Source organism: Triticum aestivum, chromosome 2A (genome assembly GCF_018294505.1).
Source record: "Triticum aestivum cultivar Chinese Spring chromosome 2A, IWGSC CS RefSeq v2.1, whole genome shotgun sequence".
NCBI classification, from domain to species: domain Eukaryota; kingdom Viridiplantae; phylum Streptophyta; class Magnoliopsida; order Poales; family Poaceae; genus Triticum; species Triticum aestivum.
In genome coordinates, this window is record NC_057797.1 from 597,854,592 (window position 1) to 597,867,760 (window position 13,169).

The window sequence follows — 13,169 nt, forward strand, 5'->3', positions numbered from 1 at the left end:
AGGGTAACGGTTGCGCGAGTCCATGGAGGGCTCCACCCATGAAGGGTCCATGAAGAAGCAACCTTGTCTATCCCACCATGGCCGTCGCCCACGAAGGACTTGCCTCACTAGGGTAGATCTTCATGAAGTAGGCGATCTCCTTGCCCTTACAAACTCCTTGGTTCAACTCCACAATCTTGTCAGAGGCTCCCAAGTGACACCTAGCCAATCTAGGAGACACCACTCTCCAAGAAGTAACAAACGGTGTGTTGATGATGAACTCCTTGCTCTTGTGCTTCAAATGATAGTCTTCCCAACACTCAACTCTCTCTCATAGGATTGGATTTGGTAGAAAGAAGATTTGAGTGGAAAGCAACTTGGGGAAGGCTAGAGATCAAGATTTATGTGGTTGGAATGGGATATCTTGACCTCAACACAAGTGTAGGCGGTTCTCCCTCAGAAAATATGTATTGGAAGTGTAGGCATGTTCTGATGGCTCTCTCCATGAATGAATAGTGGGTGGAGGGGTATTTATAGCCTCCACACAAAATCTGACCATTACACACAAATCACCAAACTCGGTGGGACCGATTCAGAGAACTCGGTCAGACCGATTTGGTTCATAATGTGATCGTTAGGTGTTTCGGTGGGACCGACTGGATCAACTCGGTGGGACCAATGTGCTAGGGTTAGGGTAAATCCAAAACTCGGTTTGACCAATTACTCAAACTCGATTTGACCGATTACTCAAACTCGGTGGGGCCGATTTGGGTGATAAGCGAAACAGAGAGTTGGCCAAGCAAACTCGGTGGGGCCGATTGCATATCTCGGTGGGATCGAAAATATTGCAATAGGTAACAGAGAGTTTGCAAGCCCATCTCGGTGAGACCGAGATCCCATCGATGAGAACGAACTAATTAGGGTTTCTGGCAGTGGCTATGTCAACTGAACTCGGTGGCTCCGGATAGAAAGAATCGGTGGGGCCGAGTTTGACTATTGGTTTGGGACAAATTTGGAAGTGAGAAAGTGGTTGAGGGCTTTGGAGCATATCACTAAGCACTTTGAGCAAGCAAGCCATTAAGCAGCACCTCATCCCTTCTTAATAGTATTGGCTTTCCTATGGACTCAATGTGATCTTGGATCACTAAAATAGAAAATGTAGAGTCCCGAGCTTTGAGCTTGAGCCAATCCTTTGTCCTTAGCATATTGAAGGGGTTCCACATCCTCTAGTCCATGCCACTCCATTGTTGAACTTGTTTGAAATATACTAGGTAGAAACATTAGTCCAACAAGAGATATATGTTGACATTAATTACAAAAAACACCCGGGGAGCACTTGTGCTTTCAGCGCAGTACGTGGCGAAAAAGGTGGTGCGGGGATCGAGGCGCCCCTGCCTAATCTGCTCCGATTACCACGGCCCTCTCCGCCCCGTGCACTTCCCCAAATTTCGAATCCCGCCAGATCCGGAAACGGCAGGGCAATCAATCATACCGAGGATTTTATGCAACACTAGCAGTCGAAACTCATCAACAGAAACTTCACTCGACAACTTCTGAATGGCTCAAGGCGACTGAAAACGAAGTCGAAGTATTGCACAGTTCACCAATCCAGTCATATGCTTCCTCAACATAAAGGTTGGGTCGGAACCATTGTCAACTCGAACCCAGAACCATCCGAGGGCTAGTGACGGTGCCGTGTACCTAGGGTAGGGCAATAGACCTGATCTAAGCACCCTTCCCAAGGACATTGCCCTATAGTCAAAGACATTCAAAGGACAGCAAATTCTATCGACTGGAATCACCTCAAGATGCAACCCACTCGACCATGAGTTCCACTCGGATAACCCAATTCCATTCGACCATGATATAATCATTCGACCACATCAGAAACCACTCGCAGCGCAGAAGATCTAAGGCCTCTCAGGATGGCAACGGTCATGCGTTCACTCCGTAGTCTTAAGGGTCATTTATATCACTCTAATGCTGATGTTACCAGTAATGTCCCCTCTTTATGTACATTGAACCCCATGTAACGGGGGAAGGCTGGGGTCCTGGCGCACTCTATATAAGCCACTCCCTCCTTTGGAATAGGGGTTCGCACCCCCTGTAACTTCATGCATAATCCAATCGACCGAGCCCCGGGGCACCGAGACGTAGGGATGTTACTTCCACCGCGAAGGGTATGAACTCGTATATCTTGCGTGCACAATCTCACCGTAGCTAGGATCTTGCCTCTACATTCCTACCCCCCTACTTTACTGTCAGACTTAGAACCTCGACAGTTGGGTCGAGAGCAAAGTACACATTGTAGTGTAGCCGTGCTCCAGAGACTCTATGTCGGTTCAGAACTCTTCTCCCTTTGATCGAGCCCTTCAAGTTGAGAATGTGCTCCACCACCCGGCCCATTTCCGTTGGATGCTCATGGGTATCATCAACTCAGCTTCTCCATCCGAATATGAGGAATCGAATGACTCATTTTGCATCATTCCATCAAGCTCTGTCATTCATACTCCTCGTCCAATGAACCATCCAATCCATCATTTTGCCTATGAATAAATAAATAAAAACTGGTTAGACAATGTGTCGAACAAATAGAGGGCAAGGTGTAATACGAGAGTTTTCAGACGTACCACGATAGCGTCTGGGCCGACGATGATATCTGTTGTGGCGAGGACGGATGGAAGGATTGTTGTGGCGGTGCTGGCGATGCTGAGGGCTCAGAACGACGGCGGAGCCAGGAGGGGCCAACGCGAAGGAGGGAGAAGAGAGGAAAGGAACAAGTGAAATTGGCTAGGCCAGGGGGGTTGGTGCAATTTGTGGGCGTCGGGCTGTCTGGTCCGATGTGACGGACATGCTCGGGCCTCCTCATACCCGCCTCAAATTTGGGGTAGATATGAGGGGTGCCAGTCAGCCCGGGCATTCAGGGCCGGTATGAGGAGCCCGTCTGGGCTGGGTTTTTTTACCAGTCAGTGGCCGGGTCGTCCGCCCGGGAGTTAGAGGCCGGTTTGACGCACCCAGCTGTAGATGTTCCAACATTATCAAATGTTTATGTACACGTTCGAATGTATTCGCGTGGTCACCAAAACCATCATCATCATCAAATGTCCACAAACACATTCTCTCGCGTATAGGGATAGAGGCGGACACCATTTAACCGCACGCATCAAATATCTGCTATACCTGGACGAATCAAAGCAATCAAAGATAAATAACATAATCTTAAGCAATGAAAGATAAACATTCCATTGCAACAATAATTCAAATAAAAATATTATAATTCAAACGTACAGTTCTAAAATAAAATAGTTTAAGTTTGAATTCATCTTAGCCTGATGCATACATGTTTTAATTTTCCATATGAAACGCCTAAAAATGCTAAACAAGATCATTTTGCAGTTGCTTATGAGTTTATCGATGTCGAATTTGATGATGCATTTAGATAAAAATCCTCAAATGTTGTATGAATTTAAGAATATACAAATAAAAGGCTCGGCTATGAACACAAATATTTAAGAGATGATCAGGCACTGTACATGGACGCATCCGGGCTCATCCACGGACATTCGAAGGTCAGATTAGAGGGCACAACTGTAGATGCTCTAGTCTTGCCCATACGAGTTGGGCTGTGCAAACCTCACCTATCAAATGGGCCGACGAGGTTTCGTGGGGCTTCTGGCCCTCCCGGGAATCAATCCTCCTGCGCCAAACGAGGCCTTAGGGGTCGTTGGAGTTGCCTAATCCTGCCCACACGAGTGGCCGCAGCAGCTTTACATTACAGTCAGCCGCGGGTAGTGAACAGGAGCAGACAGATACCACTGGCGCGTGTCGTGTATAAATATCTCTCCCGGACTCCCCGCCGTCCCACCCGCGGTCGGCCAGTCCCCGTTCCGTCCCGCCCCGGCGACTCCACCACCCGCCCCTCTCGCCTCACCTTCCCTGCACGCCCGCCCCAGCAGTTGACCCGCGCGACGCGCCGCCCGTCAGATCAGATGGACTACTCCAAGGAGCCGTCTCCCACGCGGTAATCAATCCTTCCCGCCTTCCCCGCGATTCGCCTCCGGCGCGCATTCTTGTTTCTGCCTGCGCGACCGGCGGCGATGGCTGACGCGGGCGGTGGCGCGTGCAGGGCGTGGTGGTCGAGGGACACGGTGGCCGTGGTGACTGGCGCCAACCGGGGCATCGGCCACTCGCTGGCCGCGCGGCTCGCGGAGCACGGCCTCACCGTCGTGCTCACCGCGCGGGACGGCGAGCGCGGGGAGGCCGCCGCCGCGCCGCTCCGCGACCGCGGGCTCCCCGTCGTCTTCCGCCGCCTCGACGTCTCCGACCCCGCCTCCGTCGCCGCCTTCGCCGCCTGGCTCCGCGACACCGTCGGCGGCCTCGACATCCTGGTACGCCACGCCACCACCTCCCCTTTGTCCTCCTCGCCTCCTCGCCCTAGGCGTCTGCATCTTCCCCGCACAAAGTCAAATCTTCGGAGCACCACCAAAGTTATTCCCACCTTTGCCATGGATGGATGATGGATCAGCCATGAATATCCACGATTCCGCGCACAGGCGCGCATCGTAATCCGTAGCGCTCTCGCTTTGCATCGGATCAGGCCGAGCCCGGTCCCGTTTCACACTGCATTATTGCGCTCTCTGTCTCGGACAGGGCACGCAACACAACACGAGCTCGCCAGCGCGTCGACCAACGGAATAAAAACGTCACGTCACTCTCAGGAAAGCCGCACGGAGTGGCAGGCGGGGTACGGCGGCGCTGTGTGCGCAGCGCAGTTATGGCGTGCGTCCGACGACCTTCCGTTCCCCGTTCGTCATCCCGGCCGTCTGCGCCGCCGGACAGCGACGGCCGGCCGGCGACCAGGTCCGAGCTGACTACGATGTGTCGTGGTCTCGTGGAATATGTTAGATGGCCGGCACAGTACGCACCTACACCTGGTTGCTGGACTTGCTTGCGTCCGAGGACCAAACCCCAGCACCCAACCTGGTCAGGTTTTTCATGAACCGCACCACTCACAAAGATATTGCTTTTACCAAGTGTGCCTCGTTGACTTGGTCTAGGTGATAATAAGGTGCATCATCTACCGAGTTTACCGGAGTTCTTGTACTTAATTCTACAGATTATTTCGCACTAAATATTCTAGTATCATGTGAATTTTGTCGACGTTTGCGTAATCATTATATATTCAGAGTTTCAGACATTTCTAGTTTCAACTGCTTGAGCTTATGGCTGCATTCTTTATTGAAAATTTACAAAAGCACAAGGGTCTTGCCCTTAGCCTTAGTTGCAGCAAACGGATGCTTTCTGAGCGAGCCAAGCCAAGGATACAGTTCATCACACTTTTGTTATATAACCCAAACCAAGCTAAGGAAGATTCTTTAATGCCAATTTTGTCAATGTTTGAGTAGTCATATATTCAGAGTTTCAGACATTTCAACTTTGAACTATTCAGATTTATGTTTGCATTCTTTATTGAGAAAGCACATGCGTGTTCCTTATTTTGACCGAGCCAAGCCAAGGATACTTTTCAGCACACTGTTGTCATATACTCCTAGGAGAAGAAACGAGCAGACTCTAAACAAAATGGTGGCCCCTAACAGAATGTATATTCAATTCAATGTTAACATACTCCCTCCGTCCCATAATATAAGAACGTTTTTGACACTTTCAGCACACTGTTGTCATATACTCCTACTTATATTATGGGACGGAGGGAGTAGTTCACTACCCCACTCTGGCATATTATACTTTTTTATTTTTTCTTTAGGTCTGAGCAGCTTGTTCTGGAACCCAGACTTTTCGATCACTTTGCTTAATAAAAGGACTGCATGCATCACTCTGATGTGCAGAGGCCGGGGGTACTCCTCCTCTTCTAAAAAAAACTACCCCACTCTGGCTGAGTCCTGAGTTAGCACTTTCATGCCACTTATGGCTCTCCAACTTTGTTGGTCCATCCATGCCGTTAGGTCATCGTCTGATGTGGTAAACTTTTCGAAAGCATACTTTGATAGTTGTGACCAGAGAGTGAAAGGCATCATACACCAGTCAGCACTCACTAGTGCTGTTTCCATTTCTAGCTCCAACACCAAAACCAATGAGAAAAAGGAAGTTGTTTCATGACCACGCAGATGTAAAGAAGCAAAAGGGCATGGCCTTCCTCCAACGCCAGAATTAATGAAGTTGCATCCCTGTCTGTCGATGTAGGTGAACAATGCTGCCGTGTCCTTCAACGAGATCGACACCAACTCGGTGGAGCACGCGGAGACGGTCCTCAACACCAACTTCTACGGAACCAAGCTGCTGACCGAGGCGCTCCTGCCCCTCTTCCGGCGATCGCCGGCCACCAGCCGGATCCTCAACATCAGCTCGCAGCTTGGCCTTCTTAACGTAAGTGCAAGCATGTTCTTTCAGATCAAATGGATGGTATCTCAAAGTTTGCAAACATGCCGTTGTGGGCTCGACTAGTCGATAACACAATGAAACTATCAAAGTGTGAACGCACGTGGCTAGCTACGTATAGAGACAGATAATTTTCAATTCTATCTCAAACCATATTGCAATCAGCAACGCCAGCAGCTCTACCTAATACCAGTACATTGTCCACTCACGCTCCACAGAATGCATATATGTCCAAATTAAGCCACTCCATTTGAAATACCTAGTCTTTTCTTTCCTTATCGTTGAAAGAGCAAAGGGGGGAAGGTGCAACGTTTTCTTTCCACAAAACTCCAAGTTTGCTTTAGCTCTTCTGTTTAAAGATTCTTCAACCTATATCTGTATACCATTCAATAGTACTGAGTTAAAAAAAGTACAGAGTTAGGTGTTCAATCCTGCCCACCAGTATATTCTTAGTTAAAAGTGGATCATTCAAAAGGGACCACCCTCGCCTTTTTCTTCCTTATAAATTGTACAAGTTCCAAATTTTTGGTTCCTAGCTTGATCACATGGCAATTGGCAACATATGTCATAAAAAATGATAGTCTGTAAAACAATCATGCACATCTGGACAAGCATGGATGAATGGGAGGGGATTTTTGGGATCTGGATACACAGGAACCCACTTGATAAAATTTACCAAAAACATAAAACAGTACTCCCTCCGTCCCAAAATAACTGTCTCAACTCTAGTACAACTTTATACTAAAGTTAGTACGAAGTGAGACACTTATTTTAAGACGGAGGGAGTATAATATATCTTAATAACAAATGACCATTTGTGACCTGGGTAAAAAAAAGGAAAATGGTAGTGCTACAATTTAAGTTCCAAAGCATAGAAATGTGTTTTTTGGCTAAGCTTTAGAAAGTGGGTACACCTAAACCATCAGTCCATCACCATTCCAATATTTTGCTGGATGACGAGCAAATATAGTGTCAGCTGGCAGTTATGTGAGCTGTGTCAGAGGAACCACAATAGAGGCCAATCTGGTAATGGGTAAGCCGTCTATAGCGTCGGAAGTCAATAGGGTATGAGCAAATCTGGTTCAAGGGCATTATTAGACTGTTGAAACATGGCGGGAACATTCACAAGGGCTTGTCTGCGACGACTAATTTTGCAGAGACAGAAGCTAGTGCGCCCACTGCATGCTCGTAAGCTCACCTAACAGGAAAAAAGGGAAGTCTCGGCACAGCCGTTTCTATACCTGCACTCATTTCGTCCCTAAGATTGTGGGAAACACACATTGGAAGTACGGGTGAGTGTACCATGCCAAGAAAGAAGGGATCATGGAGGTAGAGTGTGCGTGCGTGTATGGGTGAGTGTACGTGCGTATGTATGAGCGTATGTACTGTGTTAAAAGAAAGCGATCGACCGTATCTTTGATGCTTGGTGCTGTACGTTTACTCATGCGCAGAAGGTGCGCAACCCGTCGCTGAGGAGGCTGCTGCTGGACGAGGAGACCCTGACGGAGGGCAAGATCGAGGCCATGGTGTCGCAGTTCCTGGCGCAGGTCAAGGACGGGACGTGGGCGGAGCACGGGTGGCCCAAGGTGTGGACGGACTACGCCGTCTCCAAGCTGGCGCTGAACGCCTACACCCGCGTCCTGGCGCGGCGGCTGCAGTCCGGCGGCGAGCGCGTCAGCGTGAACTGCTTCTGCCCCGGGTTCACGCGGACCGACATGACCAAGGGCTGGGGCAAGCGCACCGCCGAGGAGGTGGCCGACTTCGGCGCCCGGCTCGCGCTGCTCCCGCCCGGCGAGCTCCCCACCGGCACCTTCTTCAAGTGGCGCACGCCGCAGCTCTACTCCAAGCTGTGAGAGACGGAGGATCGCACGAGTCCGATGGTGTTCGTCTGTACGTCCCGTGCGTGGTCGATGGTTGCTGGAATTCTAGGCGCCTTGCTGTACGTCCGTGGTGGAGTAAATATCTCGTTTCAGTTTAGCCATCGTTGTTGCTAGTTCGCTGCTGCTCCTACCTAAGTGTACAATAGCTGATAAATCGCTGGTGTTCTGCTCGTCCCATTGCTTTGGATCTTAACACGGCATGGATTCAAGTAGCGTCTCATTGCTTAGCCGTCAGCCCGTCACCAAGATTGTAGAGAACAATGTGAGCCCGTGTAGTGCCATTGTGCCATCTTCCGGGAAATCAAGCAGAAACACCGGCACTGTGTGTGCGGCAACGTCCCCTCTTGGCCAGATGGAGAATAATTTGGATGATCATATCATAGCAGGGGCCGCCTTGGCTAGAAGTAGGGAATCATGTTCGCTTCCTTGCTCCTCGGGAGATCGCCTGTATTCCGTTTGACATTGATTAATATAAGGGTCAGAGTTTCGATGTTGTACTGATCGCTATGTTGATGTGTTTGTGCCCCCTGAGTAATGCAGTTTATGCAGGAGGCAGATCAAGCCAATACTTGGACATTTCTTTTTCACTTTAGCTATCTGCAAGTCACCTGATTTTTAAATTGTGCTAAGCAGTGGTGGGGGCAACCAAATATGAGTAATGGGCCAGTTTTACTAGATATTTGGGCCATTTATCTATAAGCATTCAGAAGATTTTGCATTGGCTGGGGGGCGGCGGCCCAGGTTGGCCCAGCCGAAGCAATAATCCTACATCTACGTAAGGTCTACGAAGACTAACGTAACCTTCCTAACTACTCCAATTAACTGCCCCTCAAAAAAAAAACTAATTAACTTCGCCCCCCTGATTTTCAGGTGGGTGGGGCCCCTTCCTCCCCCTTCTCCAATAATAATTACACACGTTGCACTTTACGTAAAACACGTAACATTGTTTACGTAAGTGTAGCATTGCTCCAGCCGAAGTTCCGCCACTGTGGATAAGTTGATTATCTGACTGTTGGTTTCCTTGTTAAGATTTGTGCTATTTTTTATTATGTTGTTTCATTGCTACTTAGGCTGGATTTTGACTTGCCCTTATTTAGGGTATGTTGTTTCATTGCTACTTAGGCTGAATTTTGACTTGTCTTTGTTTGGGTAAGTCGATTTTTCATTTAAAACCCATTACACATTGCCTGATTTTTTTGTATGCGTTTTTGCTTTTTGTTCTATTTATTTATTTTAGTTTTTTTCTACATGGGTAATTTTTACATGTTGGATGAGCGAAAATGTATACATGCAAGTGCTATACTGTATGTTTGTAAGTTATATTACAATATGAAAATTACATTGTTATATACTTATTATTTGCATATTAAAAAGTGCAACTTCGGTGCACAAGTTGTGTGAATGTTTTTTTTAAGGTTTTCTCTTTCTTTCTTCATAAAGGGTAATACAAATGTCACTAACTCATCTTATCTTACATAGCTTCACTATTTTGATTTTTTAAGTTTTCATTTTATTTTCTTTATTCTGTGAGGGTAATACCAATGCCGCTAATTCATTCCTTTCTAGGAGACTTCTTTTATAGAAAGTACTATAGGCTTATTCTTACATAGTATTATAGAAAAAAATAGAATTTCGGTGTAAATTATGTGCAAGTTTTATCATTATTTGTTTTTAAATTTTTATTTTTCTTTCTTCCTAAAGCTTAATACTAAGGCCTCTAATTCATTTTTCTTAAAAACTTCATTATTTTGATTTTTTTATTGTTCTTCTTCTTTAAGGGTAATACCAATGTCGCTAATTTATACCATCTTACAAAACTTCTTCTCAAGAAAAAATCACTAGTATATGCATGTTTTTGCATATGATAAGAAAGCAAAATTTCTGTGTAAATTGTGTGCAATTTTTATTTATCTATTTAAATTGTTTTCTTCTGAAAGGGTACTGCCAAGCCACTAATTCATTTTTCCTTAGATTTTTTTTACTACTTTGATTTTGTTTTAGTTTTTATTTCTTCTTTAAGTGTAAAAATTACCAATGCCACTATCCTAAAAAAATACCAATGCCGCTAATTCATTCCTTCTAGAAAAGTTATTTCTTATGAAAATTCCACTATTATAAGCTTATCCTTGCATATTATGAAAAAAATAGTTTATGTGTATTTGTTTCTTTTTTTTCATATTTTTCTTCTTCTTAAAGGGTGATACGGATGCTACTAATTCATTGTTTATTATTTTGATTTTGTGTTTTTATTTTATCTTCTTCCTTTAGAGAACTATACATATTATATACATGCCTATGTGTTTGATCATCATCCTCATGTGAATATTAATTGAACTCTAACTTCGCATATATAAACAACCCTCATACCGTAGTTAAGTTTCATTAGATCGATTGATCAAAACTTACACACAAAATATAATAGTATAACTAGCTAGCGTGTGTTTTCAGGCAAGGAATACGTATGTCTGAAGTATGCATCACTCTCGATGGTCGCCGCCGGCTAGTGCGCCCTCTTGTCAATGGAAAAAAAGATGGCCGGCAAAAATTCTAAATTCATTGTTTCTTAGAAAACTTTTTTCTTTATTCATTTATATTCGTTTTTGTCTTGTGTCTTATCATGTATCAGGTAGTTTTTAGTATGTTTCAAACCAAGCCTAAGTATCTGATGGGCTTTTGTTTTGTGGTTGCAAAATGGTGAGTGCTCCTCTAAAAGAATCGGCTTACCCAAATTGGTGCAAGTCAATTTTGATTCCGAGAAAAATCAACTTACTCAAATTAGTACAAGTCAATTGTGAGTCTGAAAAAATTGTATTACCCATAAAAAAATTGCAGACGACTTTTTTTCCAACTTAAGGAGCCTCCTGGTACCAATTTCATTGCAACAATGAAACTGATAGTACAACAGGGGTGTAATCTGATTCCGATGATTCATTTTTAAAGTTAGCTGACTACATGCACTAAACTACCACAGAGCTGAACGTTTGCCAAAACCTTCACCCAACTATCCTAATATTACATAAAAGCAAACCTCAAAAACAACTCCACCTTCATATGAGGGAGTTGATATGGGGTCTTATTTTTGAGATTATGGAGACAGAGCGGCTTTAATGCATGACGTGGTATTGATGGCTTCGGCCCAAAGCTAGTAAGGAGATTTATAGTCATCACACATGGTCCTTGCCATCTATATGTGTATCATTCTTCTTGTCTGCCACACCATTTTGTTGAGGGAGTATGTCATGGCATATTGGTGTTTGATCCCCCCACCTCATCACTCAACAACTCATCCATCATGTAATTCTTTAACTCATTGTCATTGTCACTTTGAATTGCCATGATCTCTTGATTGTGTTGATGTTGAGTTTCTTCGGCAAATTTGATGGTATCATGGTTTTCATCCTTAGTCTTGGGAAAGAACACCCATGTATATCTTGTATAGTTGTCAAGAATGACAAGGCAAAAACCTTGTCACACCTAAACTGTCATAAGATGAAGGTTCAAAGAGATCCAAATGAAGGAGCTTAAAAGGCCTCGCCATTGTTATGATAGTCACTGTCTTATCCTTCTTCCATGTAGCTTGCTGGCAATACAAGCAGTACAAACTCACACTTTGGCAAAAATTCACATCTTTAGTTCGAAAATGTGCTAGCCCTTTAGAAGAGATTGTAAATTCTCATACCCACGTGGGCTAGCCTATGACACAATAGCCACCCCACATCGGCCTTGGCCATTAGTCATGTTACAAGATGTGAGCTCTGTTCCGAGAAATCATCCACATAAAGGTTGTCTTCAACATGCCCAACAAAGACCACTTTGACATTATCTCTTCTAAAGGTCGTCATATGAAATTCACCAAAATGAGAATCATAAGCGACACATGCCAATTGAATAGTGGAAAGTAAATTGTAGTGGAGGGATTGGACAAGCATGACTTTCGAAAGTGAAGCATCACTACAGATTACCACCTTTACCAAAACCAATACCTCGATGTTCGAGGAGGACTTGAGTGCATCTAGGAACTCCATGAGCATATCCCTCTCCAAGATCATATTTGTGCATCCACTATCGATCACACATTGAGCTCCACCGTATGTATAGTCCTACATGAATCAAGCCTTGATTACATGTACTCATTTCTTAATGGGCCTAGAGTGTTAGAAACAAGTTTCTTAGGAACTCAAATAGTCCAAGCATAATCATCATAGTTAGTGCGCACAAATTTAGCATATGGGTACCCATCCTTTCCTTTCATAAGGACATAAGATGGATTGTTGTTTCCGACCAAGTCATTGAGAGTAGCATTGTCCCTAATGTCATTACTCCCCCAACCTTATCCTTCATCTTCTCCCTTTGGTTGTGCCCTTCTTGGACAAAGGCAATTATTTAAGGTTGGGGATGGGCATCTTTCCTTCTTCTTGTTCTGCTTGCTCTACTTCTTCTTCTTGGACAAGAGATCATCAAGTCTCCTCCTTGGCAAAGCATTCCTTTTGATTTCTTGATAAGTCATTTAAGCTCTTTTCACCCGGATACAAGACACAAGGCCCTTCTAGAGTTGAGCTTCCGAATTCTCCTTCTCCTCAAGGAGTGATGCATTGTCGAGTGAAGAAGTATAGGCACCATAGTTATATTAATTAATGGGAGGAGTGGCGCCGAGTGACTTAAAGACGATAGCGTGCACATAATACTCGGTGAGAGCTATGAGCTCACCCTTGACAAGATTAGAGCTTTTCTCAAGGAGCTCATAATCCTCAACGGGTTTAACATGGTCAACTTGAAGATATGCATGTTTAGATTCTTCGGATCGATTCCAGGGTTTAACAAAGGCGGCTACGACTATAGGACGCTGCTTCTTAGGAACATGTACATGAAAACTTTCCCACTGTCATCGATAGGGTTAGGCCGACTCCGGTATGA

The 13,169-nt window shown here is 45.2% G+C and overlaps 1 protein-coding gene across 2 annotated transcripts; it reads left to right on the top strand.

Moving 5' to 3' along the window:
• Nucleotides 1–3,748: 3,748 nt before the first annotated feature.
• On the top strand, nt 3,749–8,748 carry LOC123189658 ((+)-neomenthol dehydrogenase). Of its 2 annotated transcripts, XM_044602121.1 has the most exons (4): nt 3,749–4,000; nt 4,106–4,367; nt 6,181–6,363; nt 7,827–8,748. In XM_044602121.1, exons 1-4 carry the CDS (start codon nt 3,969–3,971, stop codon nt 8,226–8,228), a joined length of 879 nt encoding a protein of 292 aa, XP_044458056.1. In that variant the 5' UTR covers nt 3,749–3,968; the 3' UTR covers nt 8,229–8,748. The 2 variants fall into 2 exon arrangements, with proteins under 2 accessions (XP_044458056.1, XP_044458057.1); XM_044602122.1 differs by having other exon boundaries at nt 3,789–4,367.
• The last annotated feature ends 4,421 nt before the right edge of the window (nt 8,749–13,169 follow it).